This window comes from Eumetopias jubatus, unplaced genomic scaffold (genome assembly GCF_037043125.1).
Source record: "Eumetopias jubatus isolate StellerSeaLion01/CBP00866 unplaced genomic scaffold, mEumJub1_p1.0 scaffold_2, whole genome shotgun sequence".
NCBI lineage: Eukaryota > Metazoa > Chordata > Mammalia > Carnivora > Otariidae > Eumetopias > Eumetopias jubatus.
In genome coordinates this window covers 198037523-198055226 of record NW_028274808.1, presented here as the reverse complement: position 1 = coordinate 198055226, position 17704 = coordinate 198037523, and the positions used below count along the sequence as shown (strand labels likewise).

At 57.5% G+C, this 17704-nt stretch overlaps 1 protein-coding gene across 1 annotated transcript in view; it reads right to left on the bottom strand.

Moving 5' to 3' along the window:
- The window catches only part of MAN2B2 (mannosidase alpha class 2B member 2), a 32445-nt gene that overhangs the window by 753 nt on the left and 13988 nt on the right, over positions 1 to 17704 (bottom strand). Inside the window, exons 8-18 of the mRNA XM_088021356.1 lie at positions 17390 to 17580; positions 16247 to 16385; positions 14528 to 14661; positions 12677 to 12951; positions 8259 to 8450; positions 7441 to 7693; positions 6487 to 6597; positions 6217 to 6409; positions 3882 to 4019; positions 1816 to 1928; positions 850 to 970 (exon numbers count right to left, since the gene is read on the bottom strand). Of these exons, the coding sequence (XP_087877482.1) occupies positions 850 to 970; positions 1816 to 1928; positions 3882 to 4019; positions 6217 to 6409; positions 6487 to 6597; positions 7441 to 7693; positions 8259 to 8450; positions 12677 to 12951; positions 14528 to 14661; positions 16247 to 16385; positions 17390 to 17580 (1860 nt within the window). The remainder of the gene's footprint in view (positions 1 to 849; positions 971 to 1815; positions 1929 to 3881; positions 4020 to 6216; positions 6410 to 6486; positions 6598 to 7440; positions 7694 to 8258; positions 8451 to 12676; positions 12952 to 14527; positions 14662 to 16246; positions 16386 to 17389; positions 17581 to 17704) is intronic.

Here is a 17704-nt window from a genome sequence, read left to right as displayed (position 1 = left end):
TCCATCCATCCACCACCAATTCATCCATCCATCACCCATTCATTCATCTATCAATACATCCTTCCTTTCATCCATTCACATAATCACATTTCCATATACCCATGTATCCATCCATCCATCATCTTGCAGAAAGAAATAGACATCTACCCATCCATTTATCCATCATCTCTCTATCATTCGTCATCTATCTACCAATCCATCCATCCATCCATCATCCATCCATCTATCCATCAGCCATCACCTATTCATCATCCATCCATCCGCCCATCCATCAATCCACCCACCCATCCATCCATCATCCATCTATCCATTCCCAAATGACACAGTGTCCAGCTATGTAGATGGCACTCTGCTGTGTGCAGTGCACAGAGGATGCCTGGGAAAGAGGAAAGAGAGGGAGAGGAAACAAGGAGGAACCTGACCCAGCCCTGGGCTCCGCAGAAGCTTGAGTAGGGGTGGGCCAGAGGGAAGAGGACAAGGGTGATCCAGGCAGAGGGAACAGCGTGGGAAAGACTGGGAGGCATGAAGCTGCTGTGGTTCCCAGGAGCGGATGGTGGTGTGTGCAGTGTGAGGCACAGCACGGCAGATGTCAGAAGCCCCTGGGATATGCTTGCCAGTTCAGGACAGAACCAGGGGTGTGGTCTGCCGACACACACACAGGCATGCACACACACACTGACCTGTGGTAGATTCAGGACGATACAGAATCAGAGAAGCAAAGTGGCCTGCTCAAGGTCACACAGGCCATAAGGGGCAGAGCTGGGATCTAAGCAAGGTCTGGCCAGCTTCTGAGTGAGACGGGGGGCATGCTGGGATTCCCGGCTTGGCCTGAACCAGGGGCTCCCAAACCTCTGCGGTGGGGACGATCCTGTGTCCTCCAGCTCCAGCGGTGCAGCGTGCTCACATCCCAGGTCCCTGTGAGCGAGCGCTCCTCCACCGCCACCACGGACCCCAGCCCCTGCAGCACGACCTGAGGGACAGGGACAGGAGCACAGGGAGGGTGAGCTACCCCCGAGGCCCCATATCAGAGCAGAGTCAAAGCAGGAGCAGGGGCGGCACCCACACCCCCCGCACAACACACCTCCTCATGAATTCTTACAGCAAATCCCCAGAGGGAACTGTGTGCCCATTTTATAGATGAGGACACGGAGGCCGGCACCAGCATGCTTCCCCAGGTACTGGGCTGGATGAGCATACCCAGGGGGAGGCAGGCACAGGAGCTGCCTCCAACATCCAGACCCCTTCTCCCCGGGATGGCTCGGGGGGCGGCCCCAGGGGTGAGGCCAGGAGTAGCTATCCATCCGCTGTGCCAAGTAAGCAGGGACCCGGCCTCCTGTGCGGGCAGGGAGGCAGGTGGCCCGTTCTGGCCTGAAAAGGAAGGGCGGGCTGGCCGGGAGGTGGGACGGTTCTGGAGAAGCTTCTCTGCACCGACAGAAGGAGAAAGCACTTGGGGGCAAGACCCCTCCTGCTGCGGCCTTCCCCGCTCCTGCGGATCCACCTGCTTGCGAGGCCTGTGCCTGCTGGTGACCACAGGGGATGATCCGAAGAGAAACAGCCAGCGCGCTGATGAGGCCGGCTGCGGGACAAAGTGCCCCAGGGAGGGACCAGAAGGAGAAAAGGCAAGAAGCCAGGGAGAGGCGGGTGGGGTGCCCCGCGCCCCCACACAGCACCCAGGCCAGGGTGAGCAAGAGCGCCTGTAGGCATCTCTCTGCCGAGGTCTTTGCCAGAGGGGATGACCACCCTGGAGTTTGCCTCCCTGCCGGGGCTCCAGGCCACGGCCAGGAAGGCCTGTTCCAGGGGCCTGAGGGCACTCACCTCCAGGTTCACACTCACTGGCTGAGACAGGACCGGATCCTCCCCCACCTCATACAGGTGGTGGAGCCTCAGCAGGACACGGCGGAGGTCCGCCTTGGCCTTCCCTCGATGGCCTTCAGGGACAGAAGGACCCCCATCAGGCCCAGTTGTCTAGTCTGGGCCCAGCACTCGACCCCTGCCCTTCACTTTGTACCCTCAGCCTCCCTGGGAGGCAGCTGACACCGTCCCTGCTTGATGGACAAGGAAACAAGGCTCAGAGAGATACACTCACTTGCCCAAAGACACGCAGCTGGTGGGCACCAGAGGGAGGATTCCAGCCCAGGTCTGGCAGCCTCTGAGGCCTCCTGCCACACCCACAGGGGCGATGCTGAGGGCCCCTGCAAGTCTTGTCTCCCCTTGTCTGCTGCTGGGGTCCTCACTGGACCTGTCCTTAAACCGCCCAGTACTATGCCGGACCCCCCTTCCCTGCCCCCATATGCTGTGGTGTGGCCCGACACCCCAGGCCGATGCGCAGGGAGCAGAGGGACGTGTCTCTTACACAGAAGCTTCTACAGCCTCCGTGAAAGAGGAAGCACCTGCTGCATACGGCCTCCATCAGCCGGGGGCCCTGGGGGCCCCACTGACAAGGGCCATCTGCTGAGCCCCCTGGACGTGTGGCTCTGGGGAGAAGGAACGTGGCTGTGTCAGGCGGGGGAGTGTGGGGCTCCTGTTCCTGCCGCACATGGGGTTTGTAAAATCCCTTCTACCTGTCCTGGGGGGCAGGGTGGTTACGGATTCGAGCCCGAGGGTCAGGCAGGTCCTCTGTCTCCCGATGGGTGTGGGGGTGGAGGTGAGGCTGAGGACGAGCTGATGTCCAGGACGACATACCTACTTCCTAAGGTGGCCCTGAGCTCGGGGAGAGCAGTGGGGGGCGGGGGGTCACACTCCGTCCCTGAGGCTCCCCTCACTGTGCCCCTGACTCACTGCTCTTCACGGAGGACAGACCTTCATTGAGTGGGTCTGGGGTTACCCCCAGGAGAGCCCCTTCCTCCTCCTAATTGGGACCCAGCTGTCTATAGGGGACCCAGTCTCTTGCATGTGACCTTGCACACAAGTGGGAAGGGAACGCTCTGACTTGTAGGGGAGGTTCCCGGCCCAGCATCTTCTGTGACAGTGGGGATTCCTGATGATGGGGTTCTGTGCTAGAAAGTCACTTGGCTGCAGGCGTGAGCCATGGCCCCCAAGGTCCATTTTATCAGATAAAGGTGTTATCTGGCCTATTGCCTCTTCCTTTTCCTCCTTCCTAATTCTGCGCAGTCCTACTGAGCAGTCTTCGGTGCCTGCCAGGACCTGGGAGGGGCTCTGGGGACAAGACCCCGGCTGAGGGGCAGCCAGCCCTGCCTTTGAGCTGCTCCCAGTGGAAAGGGGAAGATAAGGTGCAGCTGGAGCTTTGGCAACAGGATGGGTCGGTTCATGGCAGGTGTCACCTCCACCAGGAAGCCCTCCATGATGCCCTGCTGGGGGCTTAATGTGAACACCAACATCACTGGCTGGTGACTTGGCTGCTTCCCCCTCTAGTCTGAGAGCTCTGTGAGTCCAGGGTCCTTGACTACCTTGGTCACTGCTGATTCCCCAGTGCCTGGCACAAGAGATATTTGTTCAGTGAATGAATGGAAGCTCTGGACAGTCAGGCTTCCTGGGTTCCGAGGACGAGTGGCACTGGCTGTTCGGGGCTCCAGGAGGAGTCCCTGAGGAGGCAGGACTGCACTGCAGGCTGAGGGTCTGGCAGAAGGTGGACGATGACTGGGGTTTGGTGGTGGGGTTAGCAGGGATCCATCAGAGAATGGGTGTGGACAGGTCCTGGGCTGGGGTCCATGCCCACCGTGTACCCTGCTTGCTGAGTGACCCTGGCCCCCCAGGGCCTCTCTGTGGGCCTGGGTCTCCCCACTGGGGAGAGAAGGGGATCAGGTGACCATGCGGAAGCAGGACAACACTGAGAGGAGCCCACTTTGTGTGGTGATGGGCGCGGGGCCAGGTTGACATGGGGAGGGAGCCGTGAGTCTGGTTCCCTTGGACACCTGCCCCACCTTTCTGGAGGTTCTGCAGGTGCTCTGTGTGGTTGGAGCTGTAGTTCCAGCCTGGGATGCTCAGGATCTGCAGGTGAAGACTTGGGGGCAGGGTCACGGCTTCTTGCTGCTGGGGGCCTGGGAGATTCTGGGCAGTCTCTGCAGGGCAGACACACAGAGCCAGGACGAGGATTGGGACCATGGCCCTCCTGCTGGCACCCGGAGCTCGGCACACTATGTGCCTCCGATCAGGTGACCCGGCTCCTGCCCACGTGAGCCCCACAGGGAGACAGCCTGAAGCACCTGCTGCTCCAAGTGCCTCAGGCATCCCCTTTCTTGCATTTGCCCACGGACATCCTTCCACCTGGATGCCTTTCCTCCCACATGCCCAGGGGCCTAGATCACAGAGTCTAAGAGCTGGAAGGACCCTGAATCTCTAGTCCAGCCATTTCAAAGTACAGATGGGGAGACTACCGCCCAGAGAGGTGGTGGGGTTTGTTCCAGATCACAGGGCAGGTTCATGCAGAGCCCTGATTTCAATTCAAGGTCTGAGATGCAAGCTCCTCCCTTGTTTTGTCATCCTTGGTCCCCCAGCTCAGAGGGCACCTCAGCCCCTCCTCCTCCCAGGAAATGCCCTTTCAACTCTGGGCTCCAGCTGGGGCACCACCTCCTCCCAGTCCCCCGGCCACAGTGATTGGTCCAGGCTCAGACCTCCAGCTCCTCTCTGCACCAATCAGAAACTTTCCCTGGGACCTCTGCCCCTGAGCATGGGAAGATTGAGCTCAGTCCTTCTGCAGGGGTAGTGTGGAGGGGGGCATGCACTACACAGGAGTTCACAGCCTCATCCCAGTAAGGAGGGTAAAGAAGGTTGCAGACAGAGAGAAGCACAGCTGAGAGTGTGCTCTCTCTCTGAGAGAGAGGGAGAGGGATGGCTTCATGAAGGTTCCAGCCCCTGAGCGCCAATTGCACCCCTGCCCTTCCCGCAGTCATGTGCATTCACCTTGGGATAGGGTCTCCTGTTGGCTCAGCCAGTGCATGTTGAGTTTTTCCCACTTTCAACCAAGAGAGACCAGAGTGGGGCCGGTGGGAGATGCTGACCTAGCCACGGGCCCTCCTCCGACAGGGGCCATGGCCCTCTGTGCAAAGGGCTCCCAGCCTCCTGGAAGGAACCACTGAGTCATCCTGAAGCAGACCCCGACCTCCTGGCCCATCAGATTGGGAATCGGGAGCCTGAGACCCAGAGGTGGCCAGGCAGGCAGCTCTTGGCAGTCCTGCAGGGATGACCGAACACCTGCTCCCTGCAGGAACCCCAGCGGCCTTGCCCCCACCCTGCCTGCCCACGCCTCTCATCCAACTGCTCTGATTCCAGGAGCTTGTCTACACTCTGCCCAACCAGCTGCCCCTTCAGTGTCTCTGACTTCCAAACAAGAGAACCTCAACTGACACCCCTCCAAGTGGATCCTGCTCTCCTCCAGGCTCTTGGTCCCCAAAGCACAAGGCCCCAGGCTCTTTCCTCAGTACCTCTCCCTGTGTTCCCTGAAGCCTGGATGTGTATGAGCATGGCTCCCCAGTGGACAGCTCAGGAGAAATCCTTCGGGAGAGGCCTGGCCCTTTACCCATCCCTGGTGCGCAGCACACAGCAGGCACTCAATACGTTCTTCATACAAGAGTGAGCAACAGCCTGCCTGCTTCTAAAGACCTGGGAGGGCCCCGGCTCTAAAACTAAAGCAAGGAGAAATTATAACCACATTCTCTTCAAAACCTCAGCAAGTGAGTAGAACAGAAACACTTGAAGGATTAGTGAGACGGGTACCAAATTGTATCTAGCTGTTTCATTCTTTAAATGATGCTCCGAAGTACCATCTTTACACACGATCATTACCTATTGTTTCTCATGTTCAATTATTTTCATACAGACACAGACTGTGTAAGTCAATAGGGGTCTGAGTGGAGGCAATGCCTGAGCTTTGCAGATCACACCTGGATTCACCATCACCTGGTGACAGCATACCCAGAAGTCAAATGAAACAAGTCTTTAATGTTGATCTTCTAGGTATGAAGCCATATATGTCATATTAAAAAAGAAAAAGAGACATCAGAGAAGAAAATGAAAGATACTCAGGGAAAATGTAGAGGGTAGAATGGGTGTGAGTCTCAGAAAAGCTCTCACTACCTACATGAGCTTGAGTGAACCCTGGACCTCTTTGCCCGAGTTTGCCCACACCTTAAATGAGGACTTTGGATCAGAGATCCCTGAGTTCCCTCTGCTCAAAGTTGTCCAGATCACTGGTGGCCCACACCCCTCCCCACGTCTGCCCCGGCCAGGTGGGCTCATTCTGGGGTGAAACCCCCTTACCATTCAGCTCTCTTAACACCACTACAGGTGCGTGCTGCAGCGCCAGCCCACTCCTCCGGCGCAGGCCCGTGGTGAGCGGCCGGGGTCCCAACAGGAACCAGAACACAGGCTGGACAACAGAGGTGTCGTTCAGTGTGAGGTCGTATTCCAGAGCCCAGTCAAAGTTGTTCCACAGCCGGCGATGGAGCATGACCTGCAGGGAAGAGCTGTCTGACAGGCCCCCGTCCCACCTGCTCGTGCCCCGGGGGGCCAGGAGGGCCCACTTCCTACCTCCACCTGCCCGTTCCCTTGGCTGGAGACGCCATGTGCCTGCTCAGACAGCAGCACCAGCCTGCTTCGGCCGTCCTCGATGAAGGCGGACTGAACCATGGGGTAGTAATTCTGTGGACACAAACATGGCCACACTGGCGGTCGTGGCAAAGGACCGGCAGACCTGCTGCTCGGGGTCCCCCTCTGGCCACCCCAGCCAGCCCCGCCCCGCCACGGGCACAGCAGCAGCTCAGGGTGCAGCAGGGAGACTATGGTAGAGGCTCTGACGTTGGAGACCAACAGACTGTCATTCACATCCAACTCCACTGCTTCCTGACCATCTGAGCTGGGGACTTAGCCCACTCAAGCCTCAGTTTCCCCACCCATATAATGGGCCCAAAGACCCACTCTGCACATTCCTGCAGGAGTGATGAGGGGGTGTGTGGGGTCCAGCCTGATGTGGGTGCTGGGCCGAGGGCTGCTACAGAGAGAAAGGGACGAGTGTGGGCTGGTGGGGGTGGCAGCCACACCCTGCACGCTCTGAGCTCCTGGAACAAACACCCTGGCGGACCCACAGGGATTGTCAGGAGCCCCTGCACAGTGGGGAAGAGCGACCAAGTAGGGACGAAGGGACCAGAACTCACGAGCAGAGCAGGGAGGGGACACACCCCTCTGGGCCCCACAGGAGGAGCAAGAACTGATGTTTATCGGGGGCACAGGAGGCCCGCAGTGCGGGCTTCACCTGGTTTGTTCCCGCTGACCCTCACAGCCCGGGGGGCCGAGGTCATTCCCTTGATCGGGTCAGCAGGGAGCCATAGGGGGCCGACCAGCTTGCCCAGGGTCACAGGGCTGGAGGCCTAGGGTGTGGGAGCTGATGTGTGGCTGGGGTACCGGGCTTCCCGCTCCGGCTGGCTGGAAAAGCACCATCTGGGCTATCCCCGTGGGCACGGGTCCAGCCGGCACCCTAGGGCGTACCCGAGCGATGCTGTTGCTCGTGTGTTCCCGGAAGAGTCTCCGCTGCATCTGGTAGCCGTTACTGTCCGAGTAGAGGACCTGTCGGTTGTGGAGACTGGTGCTGGTCCTCAGGATGGCCTCGCAGTTCAGCTCCAAGGGGCCCACCCGGTACTCCTGCTCGATTCGACGGCAGAGCAGCTCCCCACCATGGCCGACTGGCACGTGGGCGAGCCGCGAGTAGATGGCATATGTGTGATTCCTGTCCCTCACCTTCCTGGAGCAGAAGTGGGAATTGGCGGGTCAGGCTCTGGGAGCTTTGTGGATGCCCCTCCCTTCTCCTTCCCCTTTCCTCCCATCTCCCCTCCATTTGCCCTCCCTCCTTTCCTTCCTTCCCTCCCTCCCTCCCCACATCTTCTTCTCTTCCTCCCTCCCTCCCTCCCTTCCTTTTTTCATGCCCCCTTCCCTCCTTTCCTCCTTCCTGCAGTCAGGCTGAGGGCAGGAAACCTTCCTGGACCGTATAATGGGAAGAGCCTGGTACCACGATAATCAGAACTGGGGTGCCCAGCCTGGATGGCTTCGATCTGTGCTGTCACCTGACTTCTTGTGTAAGTCATTATCCCTGGGTTCCTGTCCCAGCTCTGAACTTGGACACCCCCCACGAGGTACAGCACGTGCACTGGAGCCAGGATGCCCCCCACCAGGGCAATCACGCCTTCATCAAGTTCCCATCGAGAATGACCGTGTGCCAAGCAGCGGTCCAGGAGCAGGAATCAGGAACACACACGGACCCTGATTCCCTCGTACACGTGCCCACGTGCACCCAGGGAGCCCGAGCGCACCTGTAGAAGAACTGCCGGATCTCCGTCATGAGCTTTCCTGCCACAATCTGCATCCGCACGCTTTTCCATGGGCGCTTCGCAGTGTCGGTGGGGATAAACACAATGTTGTCAGATATAGGGCCATATCTCAAATTACCGTTGACACGGTACTCCATGAACTCCTGGGTCACACGCACTGTGCGGTTACTCTCTCTGCAGGGACAGGAAAGGGAAAACAGTATTCTCTTCATGCACGTGTGTCCTGAGCATTGTCCACGTCCTCTGGGAGCTGGCGAACAAGCCTTCTATGCAGACACCCACCTCCACCAAAGCGAAGAAAAGCGACTTCAGCAGAACCTCAGTGACAGTCACGAGGCCGCTCGGTGACACCCATGCACGTGGTTCAGATAAAGTCCATGAGACAACCCCTCCCCTGAGCCAAGTGGCCTTAGATCCTTCCATGTGCCGGGGGACCCCAAGCAGGAGGGCCACAGAGGCTGCATAACAGGCACCGGAGAGCATGAGCAGAGGGCATTAATGCTGCCCCAGAGGGAATGTCCCCCGGAGGTGATGCCTGGTCATCAGGCGGCCAGCAGCACCACCCCACACCTTTCCCAGGGACCCTGAGGAGCACTAGCAAGGACTTTGTCATGCAGACCCCCAGGTGTCCAGGTGTCAAGAGCCAGCACCTTCACGCACTTTGCTGCCTCCTCCTGATTCCCGAGGGCAGGGAATATGAACCCACTTTGCTAACGAGCCCCGCGAGGCTGGGGGCCCTGATCACTGGCACAGGATCACATGTCTGGGAAGAGCCCAAAGCAGGACTCAGGCTCTGTTCCAACAGCACGATCTGGGCTCATTCCATTCTGTTCAGATACTGGGGCTGGGACGGGGGATGGGGGAAGGGTGGGCAGGGACTCAGAGCCCTGTAGACACGTGGATGGTGTAGACATGAGTATGGATTGTACCTCTGTGTGTGGTCTAAGCAAAGGCACAGCCATGTATTGGGATCGGGGCATGGCGCTGCCAGGAGCAGAACATGAAGTAATATCCCTTCCACACCCAACTGGGGGATTTCTGTGCTATGGTGGTGGGCATGGACAGGAAAGCGGTGGGGAGTGGGCATCTGAGAAGGGCCCCTCTCGCCCTTCTGAAGAGGCCAGAAAAGATCCTGGTCGTTAGTCTGGCCCCAAGCCCTTTCCCTTCTGCCTGCAGGCTGCCCGCCCCCGCTTCCTTTCATCTGCTCCCCCAGGTGTCATCAGCTAGAGACTGGAGTCAAACGTGCTCCATCTGTTGTGGGAATAACACTGAGCCTGAGGAGGGATGCGGCGCTCATGCCTGTGGCAGGCATTGTGGACGGACCTTGGACACACGATGCTCGGGGGAGGGAGCCAGTCCCACAGGGCTGCATCGAGTTTATCCCCTGGTATGAAATGTCCAATTTAGACAAATCCAGACAGACAGAGAAGGGTCAGAGGGGCCATGAATGTGGCAATGCTCACACGGGCTGTGAGTGTCCTAACACCACAGATGGGGACCATTTCCATGGCTGAGCTGCATGGTCAGTGAATTCTATCCATAATGCTGTTATATAAGAAAGAATCTTCCCTCCACCCACCCTCTGTGGGGTGGTCTTGGCACATGGTGGCCTCCCCCTTGGGCCTCTGCACAGGAGGCTCCTTCCATGGAACAGGTATCCCCTCGTCTGGGCCCATGAATTCTCTGGCCCTTCCAGTCCTCAGGCCTGGCTCCAGGTGCCTCCTGCCCACCAAGCCTCCTCTGAGCCCACTGCCCTCCATTTCCATAGCTTCTCTCTGTGACCAGGGGTCAGGCACTGGACTATCAGTTTACCCTGGAGGGGATTTCAGGGACCCATAAGGAACACCCAGTCCTCACTCCCTGAAAAGCAGCAGAGAGAGACGAGGGTAGCGGGGTGGTCGGCAGCCCACGCACTGTACTGCTAGACATGCCGGGTGGGTCATGGCTGAGGATGAGGCCTTCACGGGATGCACACATGGAAGGCGAGGTGGGGCTGGCTCAGCAAGGGCTGTCTAGCAAGGGGCATCGGGCCTGACTGGAGAAGCATCCCAATACCAGCCCGGGGACTCTGCTCTGACCAGGGAGGCTCAGAAGTTGCCTGGCCCTGCCCGGGTTCCACTGCTGTCCCCACTCTTCCCTCCCCAGCCACGCTGGCTGCAGTCAGCCCCTTCTACCTGCCACAGTCTCTCTCAAGAGGATCTGCTGAACGATGAAGGACATGGCTCTGATGGAGCCCCTCTGTCGGGGACTTCCTAGTGCTGTGAGGCTCCAGAGTTATGCACAGCTGCCTTCGGGCTGAGCTCTAGGTGCCACTCACCTGGCACCCATGCTCCTCCCTCCCCCTTACTTTCTGCCAGCTGCTCCTCCCAGACTCCCTGTTCCTCCCCCCGCTCCCCATCCTGTTGGGAGGTCACATTAGGAAAAGCAAGTGGCTGTTCTGGCAGAGGCAGCAGGGGTGGAATGACAGCTATCTGGGATGTGGCCTGAGTATGGACAGGGCTGGCCCCAAAACACCTGGGAGGCTTTTTCCTGGGGGTCATCTGCTTTCTCTGCTGTCAACAATTAGTTACTGAATGAATGGATATGTAAATGGATGTATGGATGGATGGATGGTTGGATGGACGGATGGATAGAAAGGTAAACAGACATGGATAGATCAAATGGCAAGTGGATAGAAGCAAGTGTGTAGGCATGAATGAGTGGGTAAGTAGGTAGATATATGGATGGATGGGAGGGTAAGTGGATGGATGGATGGGTGAATGTGTGGTTAGGTATGTAAGCAGGTATATATACAGATGGATGGGAGGTGAGTGAATGGATGGGTGGATGGCTGAGTGAGTGAGTGGATGGATGGATGGTTGTGTGGTTGGATGAATATATAGATGACGGGGAGGACAGTGGATGGATGGAAGGATGAGTGGTTGGATGGACAGATGGGTGGATGGATGGATGGAGGATGGATGGATGGATGTGAGGGTGTGTGAGAGGGTACCTGATGGGCGGATGGGTGGTTTGGTGTGTGGATATAAAATGATGGTTATGGGGGTTAGTGGATGGATGTGTGGTTGGTTAGTTGAATAAATGGATGAACATGAAGGATAGTGGATGGTTGGATGGATGGATGGATAGATGGGAGGGCGAGGTGATGGATGGGTGGGTGGATGGTTGGATAGATGGATGAACAAGAAGGATACTGGATGGATGGATGGATGGATGGATGGATGGATGGACGGATGGACAGACGGATGGATGGATGGGAGGATAAGGTGATGGACAGATGGGTGGATAGTTGGATAGATGGATAAATAAGAAGGTTAGTAGGTGGATGGATGGATGGATGGATTGATGGTTGGACGGATGGATGGTTGGATGGAAGGGTGGGGTGAGGTGTAGGATGGATGGGTGGATGGTTGGATAGATGGATAAACAAGGTTAGTGGGTGGATGGATGGATGGATGGATGGATTGGTGGTTGGATTGATGGATGGATGACAGACAAACAGATACATGGATAGGTGCAGGCTTGGACAGATCGAATGGTAAGTGGATATGTGTGTGGGTGTGAATGAGTGGGTAAGTAGGTGGATATATGGATGGATGGGAGGGTAAATGGATGGATGGAAGGGTGAGTGTGTTGTTAAGTATATGGGTGGGTGGATATATGGATGGATGGGAAGGTGAATAAATGGATGGGTGGATGGTTGAGTGAGTGAGTGAGTGGATGGATGGATGTGCGGTTGGATAAATATATAGACGAGTGGGAGGATAATGGATGGATGGAAGGACTGGTGGTTGGATGGGTGGGTGGATGGAGGATGAATGGATGGGAGGGTGTATGAAATGGGTAGATGGGTGGGTGGATGGGTGGTTTGATGTGTGGTTATATGGGTGGTTGTGGGGGTTAGTAGGTGGATGGGTGGTCGGTTGGATAAATGGATGAACAAGAACGATAGTGGTTGGTTGGCTGATTTGATGGATGGATGGATGGATGGAGGGAGGGATGGATGGATGGATGGAAGGGTGAGTGGATGGTTGGGTAGATGATGGGTAAGTCGATGGATGGATGGATGAGCGGTTATTGGGTGGGTGGGTACATGGATGGTTATATGTTTCTTTAAATTTAAGATAGTGAATAAAGTGAATATTACATATTCTCCCTGAGTGGGTCTTCAACAACCACTTTGTGGATCAACAGCCCTGGAATGATAAGATTCATGAAGGGCTTTCTTATCCTGGTCTAAGTCTCACAATTGCAGAAATAAAAATGATAACACAGGAAGGGCCTTAACCACCTTCTGGTGATTCCCCTAGCAAGTGAGGACACAGAGGCAGGTGGGGGAATGACATGCCCAGGTCCCAGTGCACGCCTCTGCCTCAGAGCCAGCAACGGCTGTACCTCACCTCTCCAAGATGCTGTGCATCAAGTTAGTGTCCCGGTCAAGGAACAAAGTGTAACAGTCATTCTCCACACGAATTAGGTGCCTGCCCCGTGGACCAGCATGTGTCTCTGTCTTGCGGCCAAAGTTGGAGGTTCTAGCCAGACTGGTACCCAATTGCTTGGTGTCTTCTTGGGTCCCCTGGGTGCGCGTGATGCTGTAGTGTCGATAACTGAGGCCTGGGATTGTGGTCAGCACATGCAAGTTGTAAGCTGGGTGCTTCTCCTTTGATTCCTGGACCTGCAAGGCCAGCAGAACAAAACAAAATGGTGGGTCTCAGTATCCTCAGTAACCTGTGACTTGCACACCTCCTGGGCAAGGTGCTCACTACTCACAGGCGGCAGGGTCTTTCCATCATTGGACTGTGCTGAGGTCCCTCCAGGCATCCTCCCTGCTCAACAGGATCCTGCCCCAGCCCCATCTCCCTCCCTGGCCTCCCCCACTCCTCAGACTCCAGCATCAGCAACTGCCCTCCCTTCTCAGCACCCCTGCTCTTTCCTGCCTCTGAGCCACTGCCCATGTTGTTCCCTATCCCTGGAGGGCCTTCTCTCCAAAGGGGCACTCTTATTTCACAACCTCCAATTTCCCCAAGGGGGCATATTCCTGTTCACCCACCTGGCCTTCCCCAACCCTCTGTCACATGAACTGGGAGGGATGGAGGAGGACCCTGGGCACACTCAGCCGAGCCTCTCACTCTCTTGGGGAAGCATGCAGCATCCGAGGCCCCGTGGGAACCTTGGGGGCCCTATTAGCAACCCCAGAATGGCTGCACACACCGTCCCACCCAGGCTCTGCGGGACATACAGCAGACACCTTGTCCCTGCCCCCATCACCTCCATTGGTCACATTAACATGCTCTTACTTGGTTTCCTGCCTGTCACCCAGGGCGAGAATATGAGTTCCCTGCAGGCAGGGACTTCATGGGCTTGGTTATTAAGGAAGTCTGGCACCTAGGGCAGGGCCTGACACACAGCAGGTCTCCAAAATATTTGTTGAGTGCATTTACTCTGAGTGGTGTTGCGTGTGGGTGAAGAAGGGGATGCCAGGGGTTGGGTCTGCTGAAACCAACACCGTCCCGTCTCCCTGCCCAGGTCGATGAACTCCTCCTCCTTCTGCATCAACCAAGGCCTGCTACCCTGGCTCCCCGGGTCATCACTCCAGACCACACATGTCCTTTAAAGTTCTGACCTCCCCTCCCCATGGTGGCACTGCTGTCCAGGGGACCAGCACAAAGCCCTGGATGGACCAGATTGCACCTTCAGGAGTGTTTGCTGAGTGGCTGATGTCAGCACCTCCTGCACCTCCGCAGGGAAACACTGGCACTGGGGGACAGGCAGGGTCCCTGGAGCCCCCCTGCTGGCTGCAGCCAGTGGAAGGAAATGAAGACAGATCACACACATGCTGGTATCTGGGTGTGTGGACACAGGCAGCTGGGCCAGCCTGGAACATCAGCGCCTCCACGAAGCACCCCTCTGAAGACTCCTGAGGGCCTTTCCACAGAAAGTGGTCGTTTACATGAGAATATCAATATGCCCCATGGCAGGGGCATGAGGAGAAGCCTCCAACCAGGGCAGACCACCCAGGAGATCCTCCAGGGGGGAGAGAGTGGCAGGACTTCTGATGCTCATAGGCCAGTGTCAGTCTCCTGGTGGGTCCCACAGACCCTACTGGATAAGGGTCCCCATGGGGATATCCTCCAAGTGGGCCCCCATGGTCACATGTTCGCGTGAACTGCTCCCATTTCTGGAAGTGCTCTCCCGGAACAGATGTCAGCAACAGCGAGTGTGCCCCGTGCATGCTGTCATGACAGCCATACCTGTGCAGCCACTGGCCGGCCGGACTCATCTGTGACGTTGACCCTGGAGAAGCCCACAGTCAGGGTAACAAGTGTGGTGACCGTCCAGGCCAGGGGGTTGTAGACCACGGCAACGTGTCCCCCAGCTCCTGGGTCTGCACACAGAGAACCGGCGTTACCTGCTGCCATTGGACTCACCCAGCACACCTGGGGGCCCCTGGCTACATGGGAAAATGAGGCAGGAGACACAGCCCCACAGAGCGGCCAGGGCAGCTGAGTATAGGGACCAGTGGGCTAGTGCGCTCCTATACCCAGCGGGCCCCATACTCTGCTCAGAGCTCTGTGTCCAGTCCCCAGGCAGGGGAGGATGAAGGGATCACTCCGTGTCCCTCTGGACAGTGAGGGTCCCTGTGTTCCTGACACATCATTCCCTGACAGCCCCACTGGACGGACGAGGGAACCGAGGCCCGGAGAAGGACAGTCACCTGCCCAAACTGACCCGCCACTAAGGTGTGGCTACCAAGTTTTGAGTGCTTGGCATTGGGAAGGACTGGAGAATTCTCAGAAGGCTGGAGGGTCCAGTCCAATCGCCTAGCCCAGCGTTTGAGCCCCAGTGAGGGTTTGGGTTCATGTCTGTTCTATCCTTTACCCCCAGTAAGGTAAACTCTGGCCATGTCTGATGATTCCTGGACCCCTGAACACATCACACACTTTCCAGCCCCCTGCCCCTGCCCAGGCTGTTCACTGTGGCTGGGACACCTTTCCTGACCTCCACCCGTTCACTGCTCAGGCAAGCCTCCCTGGTGAGGTCATGGGAATGGACGGCACCATCTGGCAGGGAAATCAGACCCTGGTTCCAGCTCTGCTGCAGCTGTCTCTCCCAGCCAACCCCAGGGTCTGTGGGCTGGGACTGTGTGCTGCGTGCGTGGTCCCCAGGGGCCTTCCCCAGTCTGAAGGTCAGATGGCATTGCACACAGACACAGAGGGGAGGGAAGAGCAGGCCAGGTGAGCAGGGAGGTCAGAAGTGAGGGGTGCACCATGACAGAGCGCAGGCTGAGATGGGAGCTGGGGAAGGGGCAGCTGGCCTTGTGCTCATGACATCAGGCCCAGGGAGGGAGGCCGATGTGTCCCAGTGCTCCTAGGACTTTCTGGTTCACAATTCCTCAGCACGAAGCTGGCATGATCAGTTACTCCATACGTGTGATCCCTTCGCTGTCAAAGGGTCAGACATCAGCACCCAAACTAAGCTTAGGAGGGAGTTGGGGAATCTGGGCTGGGCTCAGGTCCCCGAGGACACCTGCATCCTCTACAATACTGAGCACAGTCCCTGGGTTCAATCCCTGCTCTGTTCCTTCCTAGCTGGGTGACCCTGGGCATGTCCACAACCTCTCTGTTTCTGGTGTGTCCTCAGCTACACAGTGAGGATAATAGCACCCCCTGGCTTACAGACTCTCCACCCACTGCAGTAAACACGGCGGGCTGAGCTCTGAGCAAATGCGGTACTGAGTTGGCTCACATGGTAACCTCCCCATCTTCTCATCACAGAGAGGACATGGAGGCTCCCAACAGTCAAGGCACATGCCAAGCTCAGACCAAGCGTCCATGGTGCACAGGGGATGTGGTTGCAGAGTCTGAGGCTTGGGTTGTTCAGGTCCTCTCTGAGACCCACAGGCTCTCTGCTCAGAAAGGTTCAGCCCCCCTCCCACACCTGCAGGGACATCCCATAGGGACCTCGCTTACCTGTGAAGGCAGGGGTCCTATCCTGGACGATGGAGGCCATCAGTTCATGCACACCCTGCATCCCTGACCTCAGATTCTTCACGTACATGTCTCTCACCTTGGGGGTCTCAGTCCCAGTGATGGCATGGTGGTGCTGCACCTGCATCCCGACCAGAGTGGGGGAAACACCGGATCAGGCCTGCATCTGCAAACCACCTCCAAGGGGCTGGCTCTCCTTCCTTCTCACCAGCTGCTAGTGGAGCAGGTGAGGGTCCCTAGCACATTCCAGAACAGGAAATTGAGGCTCAGAGGGACTGATGACCTTGCGGAACCCCGCTGAGTCCCCTAACTTGGGCTGAAAACAGACATCTGCAAGGGACCCGCCCCAGCTTCACCTCCATTGTGCAGCGTTCCTGTGAGTGCCACTGGGATTCTCCAGGCACCCTCCATTCTCTGTACCAAAATGGGGGTGGGATGAGCTTCTTCCCCACAGGGAAACTGAGGCCCCAGCAGATGAAGCCACGTGTCCCACTCACTCCAGTGGACTCTAAAATCCATTTCACCCCCAACACAGTGACACATTCTGCCGTCAATGCCCTTCCGGTGAGTGTGCCAAGGCCATGGCCAGCATGGCGCTTTTCTGGCTGGGTGATGACAAGTTACAGGATTTCTGGGGTCTCAGGTTTCCCATCTGTTCAGTGGGGCATGAGTGGAGACAGAAAATTGGGAGCAACTTGCTACGGGGCAGCCACCGTGCCGAGCAGGTTATGTACATTCTCACATTCAGTAGCCCCACTATCCGGGGGTGGGCATGAGCGTCTCACTGTACAGGGAGGGAATTAGAGCCCAGAGAGGGAAGTCCCGAGCCTGAGGCCACACAGCAGAGGCGGACTGGGTCCACACAGGACTGTAGACACCAATGCTTCTCCACTTTGCCCTTTGCCCTCTGGGTAAATTTGGCTCTAAAGCCTACTGAAGCCACCAGCTGAAGGTTGTCAGACCATGGTTCTAGCGTTGGCCCCGTGTCCACATGCACCTGCCATGTGACCACAGGCCACCTGCGCGTTCTGTTTGGAAAATGGACCTCTAGTGACCCGGGGCTGGGGAAGCACACTGCACAGCAGGTTTCCAACCTGATCGTGTTGCTGAGAGGTGTGCCATTACCTCGGAGACCGCCCAGCGGAGCTGCTGGAGCTGTTTCAGGGCCCAGTCCAGGTCCAGGTGCTGGTGGGGGGCCGGCCACATGGAGCGTGTGAACATGGACTCCCCAGCGTACAACAGAGCGCTGGCTCGCCTTGCCAGCCTCTTGAGCCTGCTGCGGGACGTGTAGAAGCCGGTCCAGGCCTGAAATGGACCTACAGAGAAGGGCTGGCAGTTGGCGTGAGTCTCCCTGGCCTGGGGGCTTCCTGAGCCCAAGTCCCTGTAGAACCGGGGAAGCTGGGGCCTGGGGTCTGGCTCTGCCTGGGTCACCTATGGGGG